At 42.2% G+C, this 21,943-nt stretch overlaps 1 protein-coding gene across 1 annotated transcript in view; it reads right to left on the bottom strand.

Moving 5' to 3' along the window:
* LOC130482091 (cytochrome P450 7B1) overlaps window positions 1-21,943 on the bottom strand; it is a 117,539-nt gene that overhangs the window by 18,900 nt on the left and 76,696 nt on the right. Inside the window, exon 2 of the mRNA XM_056854906.1 lies at window positions 6,425-6,561. Within this exon, the coding sequence (XP_056710884.1) occupies window positions 6,425-6,561 (137 nt within the window). The remainder of the gene's footprint in view (window positions 1-6,424; window positions 6,562-21,943) is intronic.

The raw sequence follows: 21,943 nt of genomic DNA, 5'->3' as shown, positions 1-21,943 counted from the left end.
AACACCTTCCAGCCTAGGAACGCCCCTAGCTGCTGTGGTGGGGCTACGACACCTTTTTTAGTGTTGCAGCCCCGCTGTTCTCAATGGGGGCATTTCCCCCATTTTCACCTTTTTATTTTAAAAGAGGCGTTTTTAGTCTCTGTGGCAGCCAAGAAGCCTCTGAGGAGGCCACTGCGGATTAACCCACACTCAGTAATGGGCTGCCTGTCTATTAAATTGGGTTTTATCGCCTTCAGAATATGAAAGAATGTTGATCGCATTGGATCTTTATGTATGATAAAGACAAAACTATTTCAACTGGCAGAGTATTCAAGAGGACAAAACCTTAGTTATTTTCATCTCCTGCAATCTCATGCAGTAATCAAATATTCACTATCATTTCTAGGGCTGAGCTTTCATTTGAACGTATACCTGTGTTAACTAAATCTACCTTAATTATATAAATATTCATGACATCCCGTCATCCTAAAAGGTACTATTTCTTCAAGATGCAATCACCATGTTCAGGACTTCCCTAACAACATGAGGACAGTTGGAAACCTTCAGATTTCCCTTTTCCATTTGGAGCTGAGCAAAGCATGAGAAGCAAAAAAGCCTTAAATAGTTCCTTCTAACTGCACTGTGAACACAGTGTCTTCCCACAGCATTCTCTCTCTAAACCCTAGGTTACCTCAGATTTGTAATCAAACTAAGATGATCAAAATCCAAAACGATAATATTCAGATCTGACACAAAGAAAAAGAGAATGGGGGAAAGGAAGGCTCTTAATAAGTAATCTCCAGTTGAGAATTTCATGTTTAAACAAAAGATTTAATTTCTGCAGCAGCACTCTTCCAAATATAAGGTTCACATGTCTAGAGTTTGCAGATATTTGTATTCTGCCTTTTTTCCTGGCTCAAGGTGGCTTACAGGCATCAATTAAAACATTACAGATTAAAAACAAATAAAATAAAACCTTCCTATAATTTCCCCCACCAAAGATGCCTGCTGTTCAGACCCCATCAAAAGCACTGCCAATAAAAGAGAACTATCTTCAAGTTTTGCCCCAAACTGTTTAGACTATTTTTGACTACATTTTTCCCCCTGGCTTCATCCCAATCTTTTTACAATGAAATCATCTTGAAGGCACTTTTCATTGCAGGCAGTTGTGACCAAAAGACTGAAAATACTACATTCTGCTCTGGTATTTAACAAGCTGATTTTGAATGCTATTAACCTGAAGATGTCAGCTAGCATCCCAACTCTGAGCACTCAGGGTAAACAATTTAAGATTTCTTTAAAAATTAATTAATATTAATTTAAACCATCTGCCCACCATCTGCTATTTTCAGATGAAAAATATGAGCTGCTTTCTTTGTGAACTTCACTCCAACGTTTTGAAAAGCATTTCACAATTCTTATACATTTTAATATCAACATAATTCAAAGCAAGCCATCCTTCAGACGTGGATAACTTGTCTACAATCACCCTTATTCTGAACACTTTAAGATCCTAAAAGTGTCTAAAATAAGCCTATAAACTGTACTATCCTAGAAATCTACTGGATATGTTTCCAAGTAAATGAGTTCAGAATTGCATTCAGGGTGTCTTAAAACACGCTGATTTTATGCAATCAGATTTTAAAAAATAGGGCTTTACTCAGAACATTCCAGGCAACAAAAGTGTCAGACATCAACACTTTTATTCATCTGATGATTTTTGGTTGATGCATGCCAAATGCAAGCTGTACTTTGCAAAGTCACTGCTTTCAAACTCAACTTAAAATGCAGTATTTACAGAATTCTAATACAGAAAATATTACCTGCATGTTGAATCAAATTACATTAATTTAGACAAAAATAGCACGTTACTGATGCTTTCCTAATAAAATGCATCCCATAATAAAATGCACCCCAGTAAACAACCACTCTTTTTTTAATCTTTAAAGAAAGAAAAAACCCAGCCAAATCCTATGAGTCTTCTTGAAAGTAAATCCCCTATGAGTCTTCTTGAAAGTAAATCCCACTGAGTTCAATGCTTACTCTTATGTAAGTGTCCATGGTGATGCGGAATTTTAGATTCTGAAAATTTATGTCAAACAATAGCAACCCCTGTACACTGGGAAAAACCAAATGACCAAATCATTATAAATGTACTACAGGAATCCAAGACTGGAATCTCTATGCTCTCTTGCTTGGAAGTAAACCCTCCTGAACACATTGAAATTTACTTCTGAGTAACTATGTATAAGATTCTACTAAATGTTTAATTGATTTCAAAGGAGGTAGTTTGCTGACCCAGGGGCAATGTGGGAATGTAGACGGAAGGTGTTACTGAACCATACAATAACTTTAAACATGTTGTTTCAATGAAATGGGAAAAGCTGAAGATGCCCTGGTATAGAATGGAAGCAGGTACAGGAACATTGACCGGCCCAAATGCAGTTCACCCCCAAGCTGGCCAGTAGGGCTGTTCTAAGCCCTTCCTGGCCATTACCAAAGGCGTGCATGAAAGGTCCAACAAACAGCTGATTGTCGGGACTTTCATCAGAATGGGAAAGCATGTGCCGCTCCTCTCTGCCTCGCCTGGCTTCCTTCCACCTTCCCCTCCCGTGTCAGCAAAATAGACTCCCGGGTGAGTCCAGGAGCCTGGCCTTCTAGATAAGGGCTTATACAATCCTAATTGTATTTGTTTATACATTAGCAGCTGTCCCATCAAAAAGTAAAATCCATTTCCCCAAACATTTAAACCCAGGACATGTTAGTGACAAGACCTGCGGAATTTAAAGGTGAACAATACACGCACTACTGCATATGAGGATCTTTCCTGCATGGTTCTCGGGATTGCAGCCAACACATTTGTGTTTCTTGTTTTTTGCCGTCAAGTCACAGTAACTTCCATGGGGTTTTCAAGGCAAGAGATGTTCAGAAGGGGTTTGCCATTGCCTGCCTCTGCATCGCAATCCTGGACCTCCTCAGTGGTTTCCCGTCCAAATACTAACCAGAGCCAACCCTGCTGAGCTTCTGAGATCTGACAAGATCAGGCTAGCCTGAGCTATCCAGATCAGGGCTAACACATTTTAAGGACAGGGAAGTAAGTGTAGTGCATCGTTCATGCACTGGCCATTCTGCTTTGTATTGCAGATTTTAGTAGCAATCACACCAGCATCTCTTTTATCTTCATGCACAAATCCTTCTCAGCAGCTGATACCTACAAGTTAAATTGTAGCTTGCGAAGTCATTTTATTATTCTTTTAAAATGTTTCTATGTCACCTGGCCACAAACCCAAGCTGGCTCACATATTAACAATAATTATAAAAACACTGCCAGTAGAAACAGAAGTAACTATTAGGTGTGTTTCCTTTTTTCCTCTTGATTGGGAGAGACCTTTTGTCAATCCACAGGTAAAGGTTTTGCTGATCAAACTTACATTTTTAATCAGCCAGTCAAAAGCAAACCCCCACCCACTTCCAAACTGAGTCAAATGCTCAGCCAGCTGAGTCTCAGTCAGAAAATACCTAAAATGAGTTTTCTTTCATGCCTCAAACACAGAAAGCCAAGCCATCACTGCAAGCCCATAACTTCCACCTGGCCAGATGTGGGAGAGAATATCTGTCCCTGCCCAGGAGTACATGGGATCAGACCACAAGGGATCCTAAGGAAGCATGCTTCTGTATTAGATCCATTTATACTGGACTCTCAGTGACAGTTTAATGAAGTTCTTCTTATAAGTCAGGCTACGTCTGCTGATGCTGCTGACTGAAATCCTTATTTCTGTGGGATATGAAGAGACATGGCTACATGGGAGACTCATGAAATCTCTTGATCACCTAATAAGCAGAGTCAGCTTTTCTGTTTAGTTGCATGAAAAGTGGTAAAAAACAAAGCAAAACCCTAGATTTCCCCCCGCTTATTGACAGCACTGCTGATCTGCTCCCAATCCATTGACTTCTGTTACAAGCCCTGTTACAAATGACTTCTCTTCACTTTGCATTCTTATCTTTATAGTAGCAAGTTGATAGATACGGAAAATTACTGTAAAGTGACTTATATTAATTTGTCTTCTTTTGACTGGCTTATGAACAGCAGCATAACAGATTACTGCACCAGCAAAAAAGTGATTAGGATGTCTGCAACAGGGCACACTGTCACAAACCATGCCATTACGCTGGGCCCTTGTGAAAGCTACACATGCACTACAACGCACATAATTTGGATTTTGTGTGTGTAAAGTGCCTTCAAGTCACAACCGACTTATGGCGACCCCTTTTGGGGGTTTTCATGGCAAGAGACTAACAGAGGTGGTTTGCCAGCGACTTCGATTTTAGTACTACTTATTTCAAGTTAGAACTGGAATGGACAATGTGTTTGTTTGTTTGTTTGTTAAAGAGGTTATGAAAGGGCTAGCTTTTCATAAAACATGCAATTACTTCACTGCAAATACTGCATCTGACAAAACGGGCTCTAGCACATGTAAGGGTATGACACAATAATGTTGTAGTCTGTCAAGAGCCACAGGGCACTTGGCTGGTTCTACTGCTAACCTTTTGAAATACTTCGGAATATTTACATAGAAGCCAATGTGGCCTTGTGAGAAACAACAACACAATTTTTCAAGATTCACAATGCTTTTACCCAGGAAGAGCAAGCAGTATAGGTTGGATTTTGAAGTCATATCATATAGAAACAACTATTTTGGAGGAGGGAGGAAGATGATCCCATTTATGTAATAGTGCTCTTATTAGGAAGATTTTGCTGAACTGCTGACAATGATGTACAGTAGCGATTCGCTGGAATGACGTTCGGAGAAAACGATTCTGCTGCACCACCACACAAAACCAATTAGAGAACTATTTTCTGCGACAGGTCAGGAATTTACATTGTTTCTCATAGAAAGATGTGCTTTTTAATTTCTTTATTAAGATGACATCCATGTCCCTTAAGACTTTTCAGAATGACAATCATTTGCTCATCACATGGGAAAGTACAATCAGTGAAATCGCGTTACCGGTGCGGGACAATGCCAGAAACTCCATGCATCGTTCCGCATTTTCCAAATGAACTACTCCAAGAACCAATAATTAGAACAATATATATTGGCAGATTTTTTTGACAGAATCTTTGGCCACAACCCAAAGGGAAAAAGTCATGACAGTATATTCACACACACACAATAATGCTGGGGATATTTTAAGCTCCGTACACTACATCAATGTTGTCAATTTAGAGACATGAAATGCCCTTCATATTAATAAAGGTAATGACGTATAGTGGTTCTTACAGCAGAGGGTTCACTAGCCTTTCTACTTTTTGAATGGTTAACATTCAACACCTTGAGTACTAACAAAAACTGGGAAATTAAAACTGTGTGTCATGAAGACATAAACAATCTAGCATGCCAAAGTAAGAAATAACGTTATCTATAACTAGGCCCATGCTCCTAGGTCATAGCAGTAGTTTAAAAGATGAAATTTGAGCTGTAAATAAGTCCTGTTCCTTTTTACTATTGTGCACACCAACTTTACCCTAACAGAAAAATGAAAATAATAGCAGCCATGCTTTTAACATACACCAAAAAGGAAACCACTTGACAGTTGTTACCTTTTTTGTATATGACAAAAATATGGCTATTATTTTCATTTCTTTGTTAGAATATACCTATACTATGTTGAACTCGGTGTGCCATTTACTTACCTTATCTGCTGCTCATGTGGAGGAGTGGGGAATCAAACCTGGTTCTCCAGATCAGAGTCCACTGCTCTTAAGTAGTACACCACGCTGCCTGATATTCTTTGTTGTCGCTGTTTTGAACTGGATATGCTAGGGTCTGAACATGGAACCTCCTGTATGCAAAGCATGCTTATTACTACTGATGCTGCTATATTTCTCCTCAATGGGAACCCAAAGCAGCTTACAACATCATTCTCCCCTCTTCTACCTTACACTACCAACGACCGCCCTGTGAGGTAGGTCGTTTAGAGAGTGACAGGTCCAAGGTTATCCAGCAATCTTCCAGAGGAGAGTGTGGATTCAAACCTGGTTATTCCATATCCTAGTCCCAAACTCTATCCACTGCACCATGGTGGCTCTACCATATGTTCTACTTTTCAGCCATCGCCCTTTTCACACACAGTGTGAGTAACGTGGTTTAATAAATACTGGTTTTCATAAAAGATATGTACATTTCAAATGCAAGAATATACAAGGCAACATGACTCTAAATATCAGTTTCTGCAGACTATCAACTGGGAAAACCCATCACTACCATGCCTTGCTTGTGAATATTTTTTGCATGCTCTTGGAAGCAGAACCCTGGACTAGAAGAACATTGATTCAATCTAAGTAGGCAGTTTTCATGTTCTTATGTATCCAAAATCAGAAATTGAACATAATGATTTCTACTCCACCTACTAAGGCATCACTATGAGATAACATATTTCTCACCAGCAATATATACTGTAAAAATATCACCATATTTTTGTTGCAAAGATAGCAAAAACTTGGAGGGATCTTTTCGGAAATCCAAGGCCTTTCCCAAGAAAGGAATCCAACCACTGATTAATGGAGGCTCTCCTGGTCTCCTAAAAAACAAAAACAATATAGAAAACATAGTTAATTCATATATGAATAATACAAACATGATGTCTTGGACTCAGTGATGCACAAGAAGAAATGTATAGACTTAGTGCAATTCTGCTGGCACAAGATCTTGTGCAATACTTAGCACTTTCTTCCTTATATATTACAGTGCCCTGAAATTAGTTGCATAAGATCTTGCACAAGCAGAAATGAAGTGTGGAATATGTAATTTTGACTTGGTATACCCAACCCCAGGGTCTTTTTCTTGCATTTCAGCTTGCCCAATAGCTCTAGTCCAAGAGGAAATCCAACCCATTGGATTCTATTGATCAGATGCAGAGGCTTGGATCCAATGAACTGTGAGGACAGCTCTGTTTGCAAAATATGTCTTCATCTTTCTGTTGTAGCTCCTTGTGACCCCTTAAAAACCACTTTGAGAATAAGGGAACCCTCTGGAATAACATGGCTAGCATGGCAGGAACTGGTGGAACTTCTTTTTGCTGCATAAGCCCATGATTTCAGTTTATGTACGGGAAGGTTTGGATTCAAACTGGAAGCCCTCATCAAAAGCTCTTTGGCTGTTCCAGTGTGCACTTGGCGGTTCTATGTTTGCAAGGTTTTTCCACTGATTTAATAGCAGGAGCATTTTTAAGCATGCGAAGAAGAAGTACTAAAGGAACTGACCCAGACTCTGAGGTCTAGGGAAGTCATTGTGAATGCAGAATCTACGTGTAGCTGAGAATGTTTTTAGCTGATGACCTAGACCTGCCTACTTGACTGCCAGGATGTTAAAGGCCTTTGGTCCCAGATAACAGGTTCAAAAAATGTTATCATAACTAATCAATGGCACACAATCTCTCTGACATATTACATTACAAGTAAAATGTACAAATACAGACCAACCAACACCTTGATACTTTAAACAAATTAATGTTACGTACCATCATTGGAAAAAAATTAAGAAAATATATTTTCTATTTAAAATATCTAAATGGCACAGAACAGGCTTTTAAAAAATGAATCTGAATATCTACCAACATATTAAACTATCTTGCTAGCTTTCAGTTAAAACCCTGCTTAGGTTCCTGAATGATTTCATATATAGGAATAGAAAGGATTAAAACAATTAAAAAAAATCAAAACTCTGATGATACAGTCGCATCTGGGAATGTGACTTGTACTATAGAACAACTCACTGTGATTAATCGCAAGATATTTACTAGCCAGAATCTAATCAAAGATCAAGGGATCACAAGCTTTACTACCACCATACATGGCACAGAAATTTATGTGGCTGGATTAACCCTGTCTTAGTATCTCATGAAATGTTAGAAGAGATTTAAAAAACAAAACAGGCTTTCCAAGTAGTTTTTGTTTATTACGTAAAATACCATTTCTTAAGGAATCAATCTCTTTAAACTGAAGCATTTGTCTGTTTTGCTCATGCAAAAGAATGACTTCCATAAATGACAATAGCCACTGTTCTGCATACTGGCTACTAAAATCCCATCAAAGTGTATGTGTGTCTGACTGCAGCCGATGAGAATTTGTATTTTGTACTAAGGACTGCAAGAATAAAAGCTAACATAGAAAGCGTTGTAAGTAAAACCTCTGATAAGACAGTCAGGGGGAACTAAGGGAACAGCTGGACACCAGCCTGACATCCCCTTTCCCTTACTCAGCCCTTCTGGCCAGCCGATCAGCTTTGTGGGAAGCTTTTGCCTGCAACCTATAGTGAGATATGAGAAGGTGAGCACAGTTCAGTGCAAGTTGTTTTCAGTCCTAATCTTATTTTCCCCACAACTGTTCTGTGAGGTGGGTCACTATCATTCCCACATTAAAGGTGAACAACAGAGGCCTGTTTAAGGACAACCAGTAAAGTAGTGGCTGTTACCCACAATATTTTATATAGTCTCCCAGAATACTTGTTGTTGTTGTTGTTGGTTGTACTATAAAATTGAAACCTGATTTTATTTATTTAGTTGGATATTTATATCCTGCTTTTCTCCCCAGTGGGGATTCAAAGCAGCTTACAACTCTGTTCTCCCGTCCTCCATTTCATCCTTATAACAACCACTCTATGAGGTAGATTAGGATGAGAAAGTATCTGGTCCAAGGCTACCCAGAAAGTTTCCATGGCAAACATGGGACTTGTACCTGGTTATTCCAGATCCAGCAATCTAGCCACTACACTACACAGTTTACAGACCTGTATTCTGACCTGGATAGCCCAGGTTAGCCAGATTTCATCAGCTTACAGGGAAGCATCTCTTCAGTATTACAGCCGTCCAAGCATAGCCTGGAATTAACTTCTCAAAGCTACTAACTTATTTGGATGGTGCACCTGCTATTAGTTTTGGTGGCTCGCTTTCACTTTCAGAGCTGGACGCGATATTGCTTAAGTAACATTGTGACAGATATTTAGATAGCCTGTCTGTCATATTCTAATTTAATGCATGTAGTTTCTCCCTCCCTGCACTGTCATTTGGTCAAAAGCTGTATTCTTCACAGGCTTTCCGCAGGGTAGAAAGGACTCGGCTCAGAAATCCAGGAGGAAATTAACTTAATGCTCCAAGTCTGTGAGGTCATGCCAGGGAGACATCTTGCCATCACAGAGATGCGAGGGGTCATTGTTTGCTTCAGACATGCTTAACTCAGTGGCAATAAACTTAATATAGCTAAATACCATACCAAACCTTTGTGTGCTTCACAGGAATACATTACACCGGTACCGCTTATTGACCTATAGTAGGCTGATAACAGAAATGTATCTTCATTTCTGTCTTTACTTTACTTAGGAAGATGGAGGTCATTTTAATGACTTATGGCTCTCTGCCAACTGAGCAGAGATGGCAAAGTACTACATCCATATATCAATAATAGAATAATATAGTAGCCCCTATGTGCACATGAATGAAGTATTTCATTGCACAGAACTGAAGCTGTATAGCACACCCCATTTGGTATATTCTATACCATCTTATTATTTCACACGTCTTTAAATGCAAAATCCATCCATTTAACACAGAATTTTGAAGCAATGATGATGTAATTTTTCTTAGTGAATACTTGGAGGAAGATGCTGGTTTTATAATCTGAAAGGTCCTCTGATCAGCAGCAGCAGCAAGGCATGTAAAATAACACATAACACAGGGGGCATGGAAGGGCGCAATTCAACTATAAATAATACACCTTTTAAATGACCTATCAGAAGTCCAGGCTTCATAGACCTCTTAAGCAGTTGTTCTTCATGATTCCGGTACAGGCATTATTACTAAACAAAGAATGGGAGTAAACTTGATTTTCATACTTAGAATATTAGTATTATGAATTTGATGTATTGTAAGAATAAAAAAGGAAAATGTACCACACTTAAAAAAAAAGACAAACATACAATTGAAGTGCTTAGTATACCAGACTAAAGGAGAAATTGTTTAACTTTAATATTTCAGAGTAATTTTCAAGTAACTGTTTGATATGCGTAACTATAAACAAACTAATGTTTAATTATTATAACATCATCTTCCAAGAAGCATTTTTCCTCCTAGTTTTCATATACATTTCCAGGCAGATAATAAAGTTTCTTCTGCAAATTCAAGGACTAATCTTGAGGAGAGTGTCTTAACTAGATCATTCTGATGGGCAATAAAGTGAGCTTTGTCTCACAAAAGCTTATGCTGGAATACATTCCGTAACTCTCTGTGGTGCTACTGGACTCTCACTTTATTTTGGTAGGCAAAGTTGCTCAAATACGCAAGTGGGCATTAGCGTAATGTATCAGAACATATTCGGCTTAATCTGTAACTACACAGTTGGTTTTGAGAGGAACAGAAAGAACATCTGGCTAAACATACAGTGCTCAGCTGTTAAATCATTAGGCAATTAACAACTGTGTTACTCGACTGCACTGTAGACTTTATTAGGAGCAGCAGAGAGCTAAACACAAACTGAACTACTAGTGTGTGTGTGTGAAGTGCTGTCAAGTCGCAGCCGACTTATGGCAACCCGTTATGGGGTTTTCATGGCAAGAGACTAACAGAGATGGTTTGCCAGTGTCTTCCTCTGCATATCAACCCTGGACTTCCTTGGTGGTCTTCCATCCAAATACTAACCCTGCTTAGCTTCCGAGATCTGACGAGATCGGGCTGTACAATGCTGCCTTCCCTCTGAACTACTAGTAAAGTAGTATTATTACTGTGACATAAATAATTGCATTATTATTTCAGAAAGGTGATGTTTAAAATGTCCTTATTAAATTTATTTCATTTATACTGAACTTCTTTCCAAAGTGGGGAACCTGAGTGGAAGCTTCAATGGCAGATGGGGGATAAGAACCTAAACCTAGTCCTACACTCTAACTGCTACACTATGCACTTCACCAGGGGTGTCAAACATAAGGCACGCGGGCTGGATCTGGCCCCTTGAGATCTCTTATCTGGCCTGGTAGCCAGCTGAGGCAGCCACCCACCCCCCACTCTCAATCTGGGCTGGCGAGGCATGGCCTGGCCCAACCAAGGGACATATCGTATGTCATATCTGGCCCTTGTAACAATTGGGTTTGACACCCCTGCGCTACACAATCCAATGTGCTAAGATTTTATTAGTTTCTTTTGTTACCTATTTTCATAAAGAAAAAAAAGCCGTCTCATCCATTTTTCGTGTGATACTTGGTAGAGGGCTTGAACAGGTGATTTCCCACCCCCCTCTTGGAACACAATAAATCATAAGCGTTCAACACCTGTAGTTGCGTTTCATGAACATAAACCTTCTGTTTAATAATGTCTGTTTACAACCAGAAACAGACATATAGTAATCTCTTGTTTGGGATAAACATTAATCCAGATCTGTCTACAAAAAATATACAATTCTGCCATAACTAATCTCTATTGTGGCCTGTTCTTAACATTCACTCTCTAACCTCCTGTCCTAAATCTAGTAAATCCACCGGTGGATTGTGGTTGGCATCTGCTCTTAATTTAACTTTTGCAGCACAAAGAACAATGGAAAATAGACTACCCTGTAGACATCACCCTGCAGGGTACCAGTGATTCCACCAAATACTTTCAGTAATGTTCACCAGGAACAGAAAAACCTAAATGACTGAAAATGAACTAGGAACACCACATTTCCAAAGAAAAGAAGTCTACACTTTACACAACATAACAGCCAAGCACATGTGGAAAGAAAATGATGTAAATATAACCGCTTCCTGCTTGAACTACATTCAAGTCTCATGGTCCAAGGAATGGAATATTGCTTGTCCTCCATACAGAAAATCCAGCAATAGTCTCTAACAAAAAAGAGGATGTATGTGTAGGTTAAAGGCAACTGGGACCCCCCCACTCCCCGGGGGAGATATTAAAGAGGGCTCACCATTGAGGAGTGAAATGGAATAAAGATAGGGCCGTAGGAAGCTTCTCTCCCCATGAGCCAATCTTCCTCAGTGGTTGCTTTGTATGAAATAAAGACCACAAAAGTAATGTGTGGCTTTAGTCCCTTTTGATCTGAAAGATGATTCCTAGAATAACAGGACTAATTTACACAAAAATCCACTGCAGAAACTGCAGTTGGTGGGGGAGACTACCCCATCCACTCTCTGGCAAGAAAAACTCCACTGACAAAATAGGAATGATTTTGCATGGATAAAAACAGTGTTGCTTACCTATAACTGTTGTTCATCTAGTGGTCTTCTGTGCAGGCACACATGGGTACTGAGTACGCGCAGACCAGCCGTGGAGAACATGCTAGAAAGCTCTAGAATCTTCGGGCCGCTCTTGCCCCTCCCCCGTCCTCGGCTCTTCCCGCCTAAGCGGTCATGTGACGGGGAGGGGCGAGCGGCTGTCCCTCCAGTTCTCCACTTTGCCGCTGCGGAATTGACCTGCAAGAGAGCAACCACAGTGGGGATGGAGGGAGGGATGTGTGCCTGCACAGAAGACCACTAGATGAACAACAGTTACAGGTAAGCAATACTGTTTTTCATCGGTGTGGCTTCTGTGCAATCCCACATGGGAGAATAGCACGCTAATGAAACACAGGAGGCAGGAGTAAGGCTGCAACTAATAACTTTTTATTTCCCTTACAGAAATGTGTTCAAAACTGCCACCCCCACCGTGGAGTCACCGCGGGTGCCAAAATCCATAGAATAGTGGCGAACAAAGGTGGCTGGGCTGGACCAGGTCGCAGCCCGGCAAATATCCAACAGACTAGTGGATCCTAGGAAAGCGGCCAAGGAGGACACTGCTCTGGTTGAGTGTGCTTGAAGATTGAGGGGACACTCCTTGCCTGCTGCCTGGTAGGCGATACAGATGGCCTTGGTCACCCACCATGAGATGGTCTGAGGTGAGGCCCTACGTCCCTTTTTTGGGCCAAAGAAACACACAAACAAATTATCCTCCTTACGATATTGTTTTAATCTGTGTAAGTAAAATAAAAGAGCCCGTCTGACATCTAACGTGTGCAGGCGTCGTTCTTCGTCCGTCTGTGGATCTGGGAAGAACATGTGGAACGTGGAAACCACCTTAGGGAGGAAATAAATACCGGTGCGAAGGACCACCCTGTCACTATACACCTTAAGGAATGGGGGGTCATGACGTAGAGCAGACAGGTCGCTGATCCTCCTGACAGAAGTAATGGCTACCAAAAATGCCACTTTATAGCTAAGATAATACAGCGGACACGATGCTAACGGCTCAAACGGTTTGGTCATCAGTTGGGCCAACACCCTGGTAAGGTTCCACTGTGGCAAGGGCTCCCTCACAGGGGGAAAAGTATTGTTGAGACCTTTTAAAAACCGCTTACATAACAGCTGCGAGAAGAGAGACCGACCTCTCACTCCATCATGCAAAGACGAAATGGCTGCCAAGTGTACCTTCACGGATTAATTCGCCAGTCCCCTTCCTTTCAGGGATAAAAGATACTCTAGTACCCTAGCCAGGGGACACGAGTTTGGACTTAAACCCTTCTCTGTTGCCCAGATTTCGAACTCCCTCCACTTACTACTATACGAACACCTGGTAGAAGGCTTTCTAGCTGCCACGATTACCTCTGCCACCTCCCTGGGGAGGTCCCCCATCATTGGATCAGCCATGCTGTGAGGTGGAGCGTAGCAGGATCATGATGCCACACCTCCCCTATTGAAATCATGTCCGGGGTTATCGGGAGTTCCCAGATCTGCCCCTGTGCCAGTTTCCAGAGCAGGGGGAACCACGGCCTCTTCGGCAAAAGGGAGCTACCAAGATCACCTGGGCCTCCTCTGCAGCTATCTTGCCCACCACCCTGTGCACTAAGGGAAGCGGGGGAAAGGCGTACATCAATCACTCGGTCCATGGGATCTGAAACGCGTCCCCTATTGATCTCGGGTCCCTTGCAGCCCTTGAGCAAAAGGCGGGGCATTTTGTGTTGTCCCCTGTAGCAAATAAATCTACCGCAGGGGTGCCCCAGCGATCCCACAGTTGAGCCAAAATGTGGTCGTTTAAAGACCACTCGTGTTGCCAATCGGAATCTCTGCTGAGGGCATCGGCCACAACATTTGACTGTCCTGCAATGTGAATGGCCGTGAGGTCGACATGGTGTTGGACGGCCCACTCCCAAATGCAGAGGGCCTCCTCGCAGAGTCGTCACGATCCTGTACCACCGTTTGTTTATGTAGTACTTCGCGACCACGTTGTCTGTTGCGATCAGGATCCTTTTGTCCTGAAGAGTCCCTGCGAAAGAAATCAGAGCGTATCTTATAGCCCTGAGCTCGAGGAGATTAATGTGCAATTGTGACTCCTCCAAGGACCACCTCCCTCTTGTCTGTAGGTGACCATAATGTGCCCCCCATCCCGTGACGGCACCCCAAATGGTACTCCTACCAGGAGATTGCACTCTTTTTTTTTTTTGTATTTCATTTTTTTTTTTAATTTTCTTTATATCTTTGAGGGGTACAGGAAAGGAAAAAGGGAAAGGGGTAAATGTTAACATTTAAAAAACAATACAGTATTGTAATATAATTTCTGAATAAAATAAAATTACAAAATGTCTTTGATTTGTTGTTCTTACATCATAATAATCTTTTATATTCTAAAAATTCTTATTCTTGTCTGACAGTTATTTGAGATAAAAAGTAAACAGAGTATTATAATATTTTAGCATAAATTGTTTATGTTAGTTGCGTTTCATATATGTGTAAAAAGATGCCCACTTTTCCTGAAATTGCTCAGTAGAATCACTGAATTTGGGATTTAATTAATCAGTCATTTTAGCCATTGCTGCATATTCCAGAAGTTTTTCTTTCCAATAATCAATTTCAGGTATGTGGGTTTGTTTCCATGTTCTTGCTAGGATTATTCTGGCAGCTGTTGTGGCATATTTAAAAACGTCATGCAATTTTTGAGGTAAATTTGACGGTACTATACTGAGTAAATAAAATTTTGGATCGAATGTAAACTTCATATCTAACATCAATTGTAGTTCACGATGAACTCTTTTCCAGTATAGTTGTAGTTTTGGACACGTCCACCAAACATGAAAATAAGAACCGTCTGATTCTTGACATTTCCAACATGCACCTTTTTTCCCTGGGGTTGTCATTTGGGAAAGCATATTGGGAGTCAGGTACCATCTGTAGAAAGTCTTGTACCAATTTTCTTTCACTTCTTGGGAGACTGTGTATTTCAGTTCGGAGGAGCAAAGTTTTTCCCATGAGTCCATATTAATCATTTCTCCGAAATTTTGCATCCACTTTATCATGTTTATTTTGACTTGTTCTTCTTCTGTGTCGTATTTCAAAAGAAGTTTATATATTTTTCCTAATATGTGTGAATCATTTTTGGATATTAACTGCTCGAATTCGGTTAGTTCACGAAATGGTTGTGGATATAAGCAGTCTTTTTGCAAGTTGGATCTCAGTTGTAAGAAAGTTAGCCAGTTCAACTTTTGAAATTTATCTTGAAGTTTAATCATATCCTTAATTTCTCCCGTAGGCTCTATCATATCATTGTAGGTAAAGTGAACACCCGGTTTTAATTTAACATTATCATGATAAGCGTCAGTTGGTGACATTATAGATGGTGGAGAAGGACTTATTCTCATTCTGTATCTTTTCCAGACTTTCAATAACGCTGTTTTGACATCACAGTCTTCTTGTACTTTATCTTTTGGAACTTTTGATTTGGGGTCCCATAAGACTTTATGAAAACCCTGTCCCAAATCCGCCCGTTCTAAAATAACATGCCGACTTTTAGGTTGTTTTATCCATTCGGTTATCCAAGATAGGCAGGCTGCATGATAGTATAGTTTAATATTGGGCATTGCCAGCCCTCCTCTAGGAGATTGAACTCTTGACCCCACCAGTTGAGGGATCGAAGTACTCCTCTAGGGATAGAGAGCATCTTCCCCTGACGATCTACATTTGGACAGAAGTGCTGAAGAAACCACGATTGGAGAGGTCTCATTCTGAGCCTGGCCAGGGGAACCACCGCTGTGGTGGAGGCCATGAGGCCCAAACGTTTCTGTATGCGTACTGCTTTCTGAAAACGGTTCCTCTGGAAAGCTTCCACCAAGGATTGAATAGCCCTCACTCTCTGGAGGGGGGGAATAGCCTGGCCCGTTGAGCATCCAACACCGCCCCAATGAATTCGATGCTTTGAGTGGGCTCGAGTCTAGATTTGGTCTCGTTGACAATGAGACCCAACTTGTTTAGGAGATGCAAGATAACCTGTATGCTCTCTTGAACCTCGCTGGGGGAAGAGCCAACCACCAGCCAGTCGTCGAGGTAGGGAAAAATAATAATGCCTTGAGTAGCTAGATGACCTATCACCTCCCCCACACACTTCGTGAATACTTGGGGAGCAGTAGCTAGTCCAAAGGGGAGGACATTGTATTGAAAATGGTTACCTTCACAGGAGAAACGGAGAAATTTCCTACAAGACTTGTGAATGGCTATGTGAAAATAGGCATCTTTGATGTCCAAGACTGCAAAGAATGCCCCTGCAACCAACAAAGTCCCCACTTCTTGGATGGACACCATCCTAAAGGGTCTAACACGTATGAATTTGTTCAATTCCCGGAGATCCAGAATGGGTCTCTTGCCACCACCCTTCTTATCCACCAGAAAATAGGATGAATAGAACCCGGATCCGATCTGATCCTTAGGAACCTGCCTGATTGCACCCTTCTGGAGCAGTTCTGTGACCTCATCCCGTAACATGGGGAGAACCTGAGCATTTCTTAAGGGAGGACTCAAGAAAGGAGGACAATCCAGCCATTCAAAAAAAAATAACCATGTTTTATTATGGATAACACCCATTGGTCTACTGAAATGAAAGCCCATTCAGAGTGGAATGGAGACAACCTGTCCAGGAAACGTAGGGCAGGTAAACCAGAAACAGGAACGGTTAGTCATTGCGAGCCCTTCTTTGGGTTCGGTCTGCCTTGTGAAGACCTATCACCTTTCTTTCCCCTATTCTTGGGGGGAAACCTCCTCTGGTCAGGTGGATTAAAGGGCTGTCGGGTTTGCCCCAAATATTGGTAATATCTATTATAGAAGGGAGGATTCTGTCTGGGTCTATACTTGGAGCGGAAGGATGAGGTTGAAGGCCCAGGTGCTGTAATGCCTAATGATTTGGCGACAGCCTGATCCTTTTTGTACTTATGAAGGTATTTGTCAGAGGCTTGGTTAAAGAGGGCTCGTTCATCGAACGGCATGTCCTCCGATCTATTTTTGGCTTCCTGCGGCAAATTAGAAGAACGGAGCCAAGAAAAGCGCCTTAATGCCACACTGGACGCCAAGGTCTTACTGGCGACATTGGCAGTGTGGCTGGCTGCATAAAGCTGATGACAGCCTAAGCAATAGCCCTCCGATTGCATGGCTTTGGCTACCTTTATTTTTTCCTCCGCTATGTCAGGGAATAAATCAGTGACGTGTTCCCAAAGTAACATTTGGTAACATCCCATCAACGCACTATGGTTGGCTACCCTTAAACCTGGGGAACCTGCAGAGTAAAGCCTGCGACCCAGGAGATCGAGCTTCCTACCTTCCTTGTCGGAAGGGGAGGAATGAGAGCCAGCTTTCCCCCTGGCTGGGAGAGTATCCGCCACCAGAGAGCTAATTTGGGGGTGCTGGTATAGGCATGGGAATTCACCTTCCTGTACCCTATAAAGGTTATCCACCTTCCTGAGGATTAACAGATAAGAAGCTGACTTAGCCCAGTTAGTAAGGGCAATTCCTCTAACGCCCTTCACCATGGGGATAGCCACTGGTTTGGACTCAGGGGAGTACAGGACGTCAATTATGGGATCCTTCTCCCTGGATTGTGCGGGATCGACCTTAAGCCCAAGGGCTTTGGCCATTCTAGCCAACTGGTCATTATAGCCCCTAATATCCTCCGAAGGGGAGACAGGGAATGGATCGCCCACCACATCGTCAGGCGAGGGCCAAGACAAAGTTTCAGAACCCCTATGGGATAATCTAGTGTCCTCGTCAGAGTCCGAGGGGTCCGACTGGAAGACCTGCCTCGTCATGCGGGCAGCACCTCTCGACGTCGAAGCCTGCGGCGTTGATGCCCTCACTTTGCGGTCTCTCGGCGATCTGGAACGGCCCCTCGATGTTGAGGCCCGCCGTCGTGAATCGGGTGGAGTTCCTTGGTGCCGACGGTCCTCTCGACGCTCGCCAGATGAATGAGATCGGTGCCAATCTGGGCTCCTTCGTGGTGAAGGGTCCTGGCATCGTTCGGGATCTCTAGGTGCGTCAAGACCGCGAGGTGAATCCCGTCGTCTGCTATCTCTTTGACAAGGAAGTGGGGAGCGGCAGCAGGAGCAGCTGCCCCTTTGATCCCAATACCGACGGGATCGGTAACACTCGCTGCGGTGCGACTCGGCAGAATGAAAATCCGGGATCACTATCACATCATGATCCGATGGGGAAAAGTACATCTGCTCCTCACGGGGGGATCTCTTCCGCTTGGGGGAGCTGGAATGTCTCCATTCCCTGGAGTCTTTCCCTCGCGATGGAGTGCGGCTGCGGCGTCCCTGAGAGGAAGCTGGCAAAGGAAGGAGAGACTCGCCAGACCTGATGGAGCGGCGATGACGCTCGATAGAACCGCGCTGTTGGGTCAAGGAAGGGGATCGCTGCATATCCCTAAGAGAGGTTGACGGGGAAGTCTTCGGTGCCGATCCGGTCTTCTCCAAACCCTCTCTATGAGTCGTAATGGTCCTCGGTGCCGAGTCCTCCTTAGGCGTAGAGGAATGTCCCGGCACAGATCCCTTCTTCAATGTCGAAGAAGGTGGTGTCTTTGGTGGTGTCGAGCCCCTCCTCGACGTCGACCGACGCTGGCTGCTCGGTTCTTTGTCATGACGGGGAGATTTCTCAGGGGCCCCTGTAGTAGACGATGCCATCTTCTTGGAGCTAGTAGAGGCGTCCGTCTTTTTCTTCTTCTTAGAGGATGAAGAAGGGAATTTTTTGGCGGAGGCCTTAAGGACAGGAGCAAGGGATTGCTCGTAGAGAAAAGCTTTAAGTTTCAGGGCCCTGTCCTGGCGGGAGCGGTGGGTAAGCAAACTGCAATGTTTGCAGGACGCGGTGATATGACCCTCCCCCAGGCAATAGATGCACTCGTCGTACTCGTCTAATTGCAACATTTTATAGCCGCACGAGAAACATTTTTTGAAAAGGGCCATCATATCTTCCATATGACGACTTAAAAATAGGAGCTCACCAGAAAACGTTCTATCTCATGCGGCGGCGAAAAAAGAACTGGAGGGACAGCCGCTCGCCCCCCCCGTCACATGACCGCTTAGGCGGGAAGAGCCGAGGACAGGGAGGGGCAAGAGCAGCCCTAAGATTCTAGAGCTTTCCAGCATAAGTTCTCTGCTGCTGGCTTGCGCGTGAGCAGTACCCATGTGGGACTTCACAGAAGCCACGCCGATGAACTGAAGCAAAAGCAACCTTTTCCAGGGGGAGTACATCTGGTGTACCAACCAAAGTTGGTAATAGGCACTCCAATGTACGAATGATGCTTGACTATCCATAAGCAATGCAAAATATTAAAACCTTCCCAACTGCAACTGTAATATTTAATTGGGAGTGAATCAGCATCATTGAACAGTACCTGTATGGTCCAGTAACCATCAATTATCCTTCCATCTTGCCTGAATTCAATTAATTAGCCCCTATCCATTATTTTACTGACTCTAGACAGATAATCAGAACATTTACTGGCTTACTTAGCAGATTGGATGAAAGGAAGAAACAACAGTATCATCTAAATATTGATAACACCTCACACCAAATCTCTGGATGAATTCTGCAGGGTGTTGTATGGATGTTAAACACATGGGCAACAAAACAGAGGCCATCAGAACCCCAGAGCATAACCATGGGGCACAGCAAGCACACCCCAGAAGCAACTTCTACAACCATCCTCACAGAAAAGAGGCAGAAGCTAAAGTGTCAAAGCTAAACCACAGTAGAAGATCCTAACCACGATTGATGGTATTGAAAACTGCTGATGTCTCTCTCTCCTTTTGCAGGTTATACACCGGAACAATCACGCAGCTTCAGTGCTCAAGCGAATGGAACCCAGATCAAAATGCATTGTTTCTGTATTATAATGATTGCCTAGAACCTAAACCCATGCAATACAGAAATACCTAGAGGTGGGCAGCCACAGCCCATTTGAGCAAGCTGTCTTAAAAGAGAATATTAGTAACAGGCAAATAGTTACAAATGTTAGGAACGATTTCTTTGTGAATGGACTCTCAGTCACTTCTTTCAAGATGGGTGGAGGTACTCCCTTTTTCAAAAAGGCACTCACAGCCTCCCAGTCCCAACTGGCCATTCACTCTTGCTAATGTTATCAATAAGGTGAACTCAATGCAACAGTAAATACCCTTGTCTGGAATCTCTTAGGCACAATGATCTATATTTATACTAATTGGGCTGGGGCTCACCTGCAAGGGGTAAGAATTCTGCCTTTTCTTTCTCACTGTAACAAGCATTAATTGCTTGCAGCATACGAAAGACAAGTAGTTGAAAAATAGATGGCTATTAAAATGTATTCAAAGGGCACATGATCAGTGGTGGAACATATGATTTGCATGCAGAAGGCCCCAGGTTAAATTCCTGGCATCTTCCAGGAAGGTACTTGGAAAGACTTCCTCCTGCTTGGAGAACTGCTGACAGTCAAAGTGCCCAATACTGAGCTTGGTGGACCAGTGGTCTAACTTAGTATAAGGCAGTTTCATATGCTCATATGTGCAAAGCATTAAAAACAAACTAAGTTTAATTAAATCCGTTGTAAATTAATTAAGAGTGTATACTATGTGCTATAACAAAAAATTAATATCATGTACAGAAAAAAAGCAAAATATTAAAATAGATTACTGTTTAGGGTATCCCTACATTAATATAACAAGGTACTTTTTCAATGGTTTTGACCATCAGGCCCTACTCAACACGTAAGGTCAAGATGGCAGACAAAAAGGGAACTTATGCCATGGACTACTGAGATTTACAAAATGGGCAAGCAGCCAGAAAATGCATATTATAGTTTTGCTTAATTGTTTCATAGACACATTATGGCACATTAGGTTAGCCTTGAGCCTGAGGCAGGTGCTAAGTAATTATCTCTTGCACCATCTTCTCAATTTTTCTGATCAACTGCAAGCATGAAGAACATCTGTTCTCCAAGCTGCATGTTTCCTTTAAATGCATGACAATGGGAATAATTTAATAGCAACTGGAGTGACTAGTTATACTCATAGGACCACATCTGGTTTTGTAAAAACAGTGCAAACAAGAGAACTAAAATCATGTTGTTGACATACAGGTTTATCCCCATTCATGATTTGCCTTCCTCAAGCTCAAACTGGTTTGTACTTACATACCATTTAGTTCCACAGCAATATAGCTGAAGTTTTTGATTTAGTGAGATCACCAGGGAATTTCTAGATGCTAATGATGTGCAACCAGAGTTTCAGCTTGAGGTTTAAGTGATTATGCCTGGATGAAACTGAATTTAAAAACAGGTGGCCTGGTTGTTCTAGTGCCTACTTGATCACATTCTTGTTTGTTAATACACACTACATTGAGTTTTATGAACTAAAGAACCGAATTTAATCGAGCTGACTGACTTGCATCAGGGCAAGAAAATGAATGAGGCCAAAATATTATACACTACGTATATATAAAAAGAAAGCACCTAAAATTCCAGATACAGTCCTTCAAAGCCTTTTCCAATCCTGTAATTCTCATTCTAATCAGTGCTATGAGAATTTTGGCAGAGGGTACTAGAGATCAGTGCTGCTTAAAGGCAATCAGCAGGCAATTGGGGTGAGTGGATAAATCGAATGGAGAAAGAGCAGTGATAATCTCACCCACCAATGAGGCACAGCCTGGGGTGGTCTTAG

Source organism: Euleptes europaea, chromosome 8 (genome assembly GCF_029931775.1).
Source record: "Euleptes europaea isolate rEulEur1 chromosome 8, rEulEur1.hap1, whole genome shotgun sequence".
Lineage (NCBI taxonomy): Eukaryota > Metazoa > Chordata > Lepidosauria > Squamata > Sphaerodactylidae > Euleptes > Euleptes europaea.
This window is presented reverse-complemented; position numbering and strand designations above follow the sequence as displayed.